The sequence below is a fragment of the Erpetoichthys calabaricus genome, chromosome 11 (genome assembly GCF_900747795.2).
Source record: "Erpetoichthys calabaricus chromosome 11, fErpCal1.3, whole genome shotgun sequence".
Taxonomy (NCBI): Eukaryota; Metazoa; Chordata; class Cladistia; order Polypteriformes; family Polypteridae; genus Erpetoichthys; species Erpetoichthys calabaricus.
In genome coordinates this window covers 124343436-124351485 of record NC_041404.2, presented here as the reverse complement: position 1 = coordinate 124351485, position 8050 = coordinate 124343436, and the positions used below count along the sequence as shown (strand labels likewise).

The 8050-nt window shown below is 37.9% G+C and overlaps 1 protein-coding gene across 2 annotated transcripts in view; it reads left to right on the top strand.

Annotated features, from left to right (window-relative positions):
• wdr90 (WD repeat domain 90) overlaps positions 1–8050 on the top strand; it is a 72210-nt gene that overhangs the window by 46766 nt on the left and 17394 nt on the right. For both annotated transcript variants that reach the window (XM_051934024.1, XM_051934023.1), the window contains exons 32-33: positions 1–103; positions 2964–3154. The exon at positions 1–103 is cut by the window's left edge and continues 54 nt beyond it. In XM_051934024.1, the coding sequence (XP_051789984.1) occupies positions 1–103; positions 2964–3154 (294 nt within the window). The remainder of the gene's footprint in view (positions 104–2963; positions 3155–8050) is intronic.

Here is an 8050-nt window from a genome sequence, read left to right as displayed (position 1 = left end):
TGGAACATCATGGATGGCTCCACAAGGACCACAATTTCTTTCCACAAGGGAGAGGTGCAAGCAATGACTTACTCAAGAGATGATCGCTACCTCTTATCAGCAGGTGATTGTATGGTGACTGTAAAATCTTAATTTGTTTTAGATTACATTTCAATATAGTTGCCTGTGTGCCTAGTGAGGACAAATAGCTTGTATCTCTACTAATGCTTTAAAAAAGTACAGTGATTGGAGAAATGAAGAAATACTTTAACATTATAATAAAGTTGTATGAGGATTTTGCAAAACTAGGCATACTCTGTGCAGCTCTAAAGACCAGGGGCCTCATGTATAACGCCGTGCGTAGAACTCACACTATAACATGGCGTAAGCACAAAAGCGGGAATGTGCGTACGCACAGAAAAATCCAGATGCAGGAATCTGTGCGCACGCAAACTTTCACGTTCTTCCACTACATAAATCCAGATCAGCGTGAAAAGTAACGCACGTGCACGCGCCTTCTGTCCCGCCCCAACTCCTCCCACAATTACGCCTCTTTGAATATGCAAATCAATATAAATAGCCTTCTGTGAAAAGACAATGGGAAAACGTGCTGCTGCTTTGCAGTAAGGAGACTGTGGAAAATTGTGGGTTCACTTCCCAGTTCCTCCCTATGTGGATAGCGCTTTGAGTACTGAGAAAAGCGCTATATAAATGTAATGAATTATTATTATTATTATTATTAAAAGCACGGGGGAAAATATAAGAATTTCAGCGAATACCAAGTGGAGGCAAAGGAAAAACGTACTATTTGTTGGTTTAAACAGTGGTATAATCAACAAAATGAAGTTGATCGAGGCACAGAGTGTCGGAGAAACTCGAAAGCTCAAGTTCACAAAGTCGCACAGTGCCCGAAATAAAAAAGAAATCACATATCAAAGTCGCCGTGAAAAGGCAAGTCGTAGCCCACCATCTGAGTGTCATATGAAAGCTTATTAGGGTACAGACAAAAAAAATAGGCACACAGTGGGGGAAAAAAGCACGAAATGTCAACTTTAATCACGTAGTTTATTTTGCCATTAAAGTAGAACATCATAAACTTCATCTTAAAATCGTTTAATTTACTAGTTTCTCAAATCCCATTGTAACCAAAGTAGCACATTAAATGCTTTGTTCTGTATTCGATCTTCTATGTGCTCTTATGTGTGTGAATCACTACCTGCTTCTTAAACTGGCTTTCTTCTTCTCCGACAGGACACATAATCCATTACATTCGTGATATTACAGCTCTCTGAATAATTAAAATACTGAGATATATACGTGATATCTTTTTCATGATGATAGGAATGAAAGCATGTTATTAAATATGGGAACACGGTGGCTCAGTGCTTGTTCATGTCTCATGCAAGAGGCTTGCTGCGCCATGCGCGACCTTCGATGAAACAATTTATTACAGAAGTACTGTCTCTTTCAAACGTACTAAGCTCCAATTCCTGTCCTTACTTTTCTTTCTCCAAATACCCAATTGCCACACAATCAGCTCTGTAATAGACGTGAAGCCATCTGTAAGCTTAGAACGCCGATTCTTCAAAACTTTTAAGGAACATTGAAATATCTTCGTAGTACATGTTTAATTATTCTCTCCGTCTGTCCTTCTAGTGTCGCGTCAGCACCAGCAAGAATACAACGCAATGCAGGAACAATCCCTGAACTAGCTAGCGCTGCGGCACCATGTCCTCACATGTTTAATTAATAACAATACAGATTATTTAAATGAAGTTACAGTTTTATCTGTATAATATAATCAACATATTTTGCTGCATTTCATCTTAAAAATGATATCGTCATCATATGTAAATACGCGCTTTATAAAGTGGCGCAGGTTGTGCAATGTTATAACTGTAGTGCAAGTTTACAGTGAGGTAATTGTACTTATAAGTACAAACAGTTCTACAAGGAGCATTTGATGGACTAATTGAGTGCGTTTATAGTTCTTGGGATGAAACGTTTTACTAAACCGCGAAGTCCATACAGGAAAGTCTCTGAAGCGTTTTGCCATGGCTCAGGCAGCGTCTGCTTCATGCTGTATACCTATAATTCTCTTTCCAATCAACTGCTGCTGTGATTCCCCACTCAGATACAATGATATAAATACTCAGAGTGGTGCAGTGAGAGTAATATGGAAAAAGATGATCTGCTGTGGCAACCCCTACCGGGAGCAGCTGAAACAAGAAGAAGATGCAGGGAGAGTAACAACGCTAAAGCAGCTATGGTATTTGGAATACTATGGCTATTCCCTGGACCATTATATCGCTGCAGGTAAATTACAATTCACACTCAGATACAGAGATATAAATACTCCGAGTGGTGCAGTGAGAGTAATATGAGAAAAGATGATCTGATGTGGCAACACCTAAAGGGAGCAGCTGAAAGAAGAACAACGTGCAGTGAGAGTAACAACCCTAAAGCAGTTATGGTATTTGGAATAGTTAGACCATTCTGTGGACCATTATCTTGTTACAGGTTAATTACAACCAGATGCTTTAAACTTATAAACAATATGCAGTTAATTTCAGTGTATTTATAAAGCCGCGTCAGGAATGTGGATCTAAGAAAGAAAGGGTGACCACACAGGAACAGTAGCACTGCTTTGACGCTGGGTGCCGCCAGTCTGCAAAACCGAGTGGAGAAATTACGTACGCCAGGGTATGAGGTACTGTGGAAATGTGCGTGGCTTTACGCCAAGTTTAGGTTTTATACATTGCGATTTGAGCGTGGAAACGTTCATACGCAACATTTCTGTGCGTATGCATCGTTTATACATGAGGCCCCAGGTTACTATAAATGAAAGTCTTAAGTGCTGTTCATGTTCTTTTATCTTGTTATTTTTTTAATGAATTTTATGTTTTACTCATTTTTTTGTGCACATTCATTTTCTGAAAATTGTGAAAGCTACTGACATTAATATACTTCTTTTGCATTTTCAGGAGATTACAGGGATTTATCAATTGCTTTGTGGGCAACTAGTACTTACCAGCTGTTGGCTACTGTCTCCCTCTCTGTGCCTATTCATGACTTAAGTTTCAATCCTGTTTCTGACAGCAAGTTTGCTTGTACTGGAAGTGGCTTCAGCTTTTTCTGTCTTATTAAGCAGCAGGGTAAAGATGTGGAACTCAAGGTGAGGTTGTAACATCCTAAATTATGTTTCTTGTGTCAAATAAATTTAACATTAATTAATTTTCTACATCTGATTATATGGAACACTAGGGGGCTCCGCCCCCCTGCTCGCTTCGCTCGCCAACCCCTGGTGTTGGGTAATTATAAATAGCGTGATGAATGTATGAGATATAGCATAGTGTGAAGGTGTAGATGACGCATATAGGAAGCCAAGAATAAATTGCAAGGCACAGTGTAAAGATATATCGGAAAATGTCTTTGTACACAACATTAGTAGTAAAGATGGTGTCTTGTTCTTGAATGAGTTTCTCTTGGCATGGATCATTTATAACCTTAACTTTAACGTCAGATGTTCGTCGAGCTCGTGAGAAGGCCACATAAAGTTGTCCATGTCCACAAACGGGGTCAGAGAGATAGATGCCAACCTTGTTCATGGTCATGGCAAATGCAGGTTTAATGGGGAACTGTCGCCGTTTAAGTGTAAAAGGTAATTCTAGGTTAGAACTTGTAAGGTCAATTGTAGGAATCAGAACAGTATTGTTAGTATGTGATCCTGTAAGAAGTTTTGCTTCAATAACATTGTGTGTCATGGTGTTGACGACTAAACGTGTACCATTGCATAAACCTTGTTTAGTGTTAAGGTTTCTTAATAGCATGATTATTGTTCCGATTGTAAGGTTAAGATTGTGTTGTGGTAATCCAGCTGGGTTAATAGTGTTCAAATATTGTACGGGGAAATTAAGATGGTCATTGTTGTCAGCAGAGTCAACTTTGTCAGAGCTTACAAAGAGCCGTGCCTGTACAGGAAGTAATGCACTGACTTGGTTATTTATGTGATCAACATTAATATTTTTTGGACATAATATAGTCCGTTGTGTTAAAAGGGGTATTTGGTCTAATGAGATTGCTGTTCCAAATATCTCCGTAACTAAGTCGTCGCAGATATAGGCTTGAGGAATTGTAATAATATCTGGGTGAAGTCCATCTGTATTGGTGAGTGTACCATCTCCCAGTTGTAAAAACCAATTGTTATATTCTGGATCTGGACATCGCATGTTTTGTACCAACTGTATCTTTTGAAAGCAATGCCAATTGTCTGCGTAACAGTTTTTTTTCCGCGGTTTTAGAAGCGCGTTGTAGGCGCCGACGTTTATTGTTTTTTTTGATGCGGGTTTGTGTTTGTGGTCCCGTTACTCGAGCCGTCTAGTTCTGTACCCGTGATCGTGAATTCATGACTTGTTTGATCTTTATCGTTAGGAATATGGATAAGTGAGGGGCGCGTTGCCTCATTTTTTATTTCTGTTAGTGGAGGGGGGGCTTTGTGTGTCGTGGGTGTGAATCCTCATTTTTGTGTGCGTACCGTTTCGTGTGCTATGTGGTGCTTGCGTCTGACTCCTTTGTTTTTGGTGTGCTAGGGGCGCGTTGCCTCATTTCTTATTTCTGTTTTGTACCAACTGTATCTTTTGAAAGCAATGCCAATTGTCTGCATAACAGTTTTTGTTCCGCAGTTTTAGAAGCGCGTTGTAGGCGCCGACGTTTATTGTTTTTTTTGATGCGGGTTCGTGTTTGTGGTCCCGTTACTCGAGCCGTCTAGTTCTGTACCCGTGATCGTGAATTCATGACTTGTTTGATCTTTATCGTTAGGAATATGGATAAGTAATAAGGAGGATCGCACTCACTGTTAATATGCGGACTGTTCGTTTCTTTCGTATTATCACCAATCAGGTCTCGCGCCTGTATATGTATTGTAGTGCGGTCTCTTGTTGTTTATGTATGACGTCGTCCGCGTATTTTAAGGTGGACTGAACAATAGCTGAGCGCATGGCATGTGGAGCAATAGCTAAGCACTGTCTAAAATCTCCTCCTAATAAAAGTACCTTTCCTCCAAAGGGAATATTATTATTCATCAACGCAATGCCAATTGTCCGCATATTTTAAGGTGGACTGAACAATAGCTGAGCGCATTGCATGTGGAGCAATAGTTAAGCACTGTCTAAAATCTCCTCCTAATAAAAGTACCTTTCCTCCAAAGGGAATATTATTATTCATCAACGTTTGTAGAAGTTTATCAATGGTGTTGAGTAAGTGACTGGATGCCATTGTACATTCATCTATAATTAATAGTTTGGCAAGACGGATGTCACGTGCATTGTTACTGTTCATTTTCATAGTGGATACCGATGTTTCTGTGATTGGGACCGGTATTTTGAATAAGGAGTGACATGTGTTTTTGGAGCCGAGACATTTTTTCTTCCGCGGTTTCAGAAGCGCGTTGTAGGCGCCGACGTGTATTGTTTTTTTTCATGCGGGTTCGTGTTTGTGGTCCCGTTACTCGAGCCATATCGTTTTGCACCCGTGATCGTGAATTCATCACTTGGTTGTTCATTATCGTTAGTAATATGGAACGTTAATAAGGACGATCGCACTGACTGCTAATATGGAGCCTTTTCTGATCGTCAATGCATGACTTGTTTGTTCTTTATCGTGAGGAAAATGGATCAGTAATCGTGTTTTTTTTTTTGAGGGGCGCGCTGCCTCATTTTTTATTTCTGTTAGTGGAGGGGGGCTTTGTGTGTTGTGGGTCTGAATCCTCTTTTTGTGTGTGTCCTGTTTCGTGTGGTATGGGCTTCGTCTGCCGCTTTGTTGCATGGGTCTGTTGCTATGGGCGCGGAGCATCATTTCTCATTTTCCGGTGCTTGGAGGGTTTCTTCGTATTATTACCCATCAGGTGTCGCGCCTGTATATATATTGTAGTCCGGTCTCTTGTTGTCTATGTATGACGTTGTTTGTTGGCGTGCGTTTTCTTTGAGGGGCGCGTTGCCTCATTTTTTATTTCTGTTGGTGGAGGGGGGCTTTGTGTGTCGTGGGTGTGAATCCTCATTTTTGTGTGCGTACCGTTTCGTGTGCTATGTGGCGCTTGCGTCTGACTCCTTTGTTTTTGGTGTGCTAGGGGCGCGTTGCCTCATTTCTTATTTCTGTTAGTGGAGGGGTGCTTTGTGTGTCGTGGGTCTGAATCCTCTTTTTTTGTGTGTGTCCTATGTCGTGTGGTATGGCCTTCGTGTGGCGCTTTGTTACATGGGTCTGTTGCTATGGGTGTGGCGCATCATTTCTCATTTTCCGGTGCTTGGAGGGGGGCTTTGTGTGGTGCCTGCGCACTACGTCTTTTGCGTCCACGGCCCATGTCCCTGCGTCCATCCGGTTTACCATTCTCGTTTAGTAATATGGATAGTCATGTTTCAGCATTGTATTTACAGCAGGGCTGTACCTTAAATTCTAAACCAGCAAATATAGACTTCATGAATTTGTCCACTGTTGTTTGAATACAGATATTGATCAATATATTTTAAACATGGCAGAGTTTTTGATTGCTGTTGGCATTTTGTGTTTATAGTGCATCCCAATGGTGATCTGCAGTGTGAGGATTATGTAATCTTATTTGTGTGTGGTTTCCTTTTTTCTGTGTCAGTTAATCAGTAACTATAATAATCACCACAGACTTAATAAAAATAGATGAATGCTCCAGAAGTTTTGTTTGTTTAAGGAAGTGTATGTATGTGTGTATATATATATGTATATATATGTGTGTATATATATATATATATATATATATATATATGTATATATATGTGTATATATATATATATATATATATGTATATGTATATATATATGTATATGTATATATATATGTATATATATATGTATATATATATGTATATATATATATATATATATATATATATATATATATATATATGTATATGTATATATATATGTATATATATATGTATATATTATATATATGTATATATATATGTATATATATATATATGTATATATATATATATGTATATATATATATATGTATATATATATATATGTATATATATATATATGTATATATATATATATGTATATATATATATATGTGTATATATATATATATATATATATATATATATATATATATATATATGTATATATATATATATGTATATATATGTGTATATATATATAGATATATATATAATAATATCATGAGGATACTCTGATTTTAATTATCATATGCGGAATATCCAGATTATTGCAGATCTAGAATCACACAAGATACTTTACTTTTCTTCTTTTATGCCCGATGAACCAGACAATCTTACTGTACCCAAGTTACTGAAAATTATTGATGTGAGTAATGCAAAAAAAGCTGCATTATTTAAAAAAAAAAAAATCACATCCTGTTTTTCATGGTGAATGACCAGTCAGTCGCACAATGGGTAAATGTGTAATGTTTCATATGGCTCCAGTTTAAGTCAACTTATCACTCGTAGTATTAGTCAAGCCCATATATATTTTGTGTAATTTTTGTAATGTCTTTGGGTCATAGACAGGGATGGCAATAGAGATGCAAATTCCAAGGAAAACAGTCAACTCTTTTCTCTTTACAATGGAAAAACCTATTGCCCCCCCTTGCAAACATCTTACTTTGGCCAGAGGCAGTTAAATGGCCTTAAGACACTTATTATATTTGTGAATACTGGCACATCTCGGTCATAAACTTAGCTAAAAGCTAGTTACCCATTAAAACTTAAATCCTAAACAATCTCCAGTGGAATCTAAAAATATCTTGTGGGTGCACTACAAACTAAAGAGAGAGACTGACTTTCCTCATGGCATTTCTTTAATAAATTTTCTTCAGTCGAATGTCTGCTGTATGTGGAACTCTAAACATTAAGGTTATTCTTATTTTTTAAAGGAAGAGATAATTGCACTCACTTGGGCTAAGCTTTTATTTTACAAAGCACTTTAGCATCTGCCAGTACAGCAGACTACAGAGCCAAAGTCAAAATTACTTTGCAAAACCAAGTATTTATAATGAAAGGAGACACTCTTTTAATAAATAA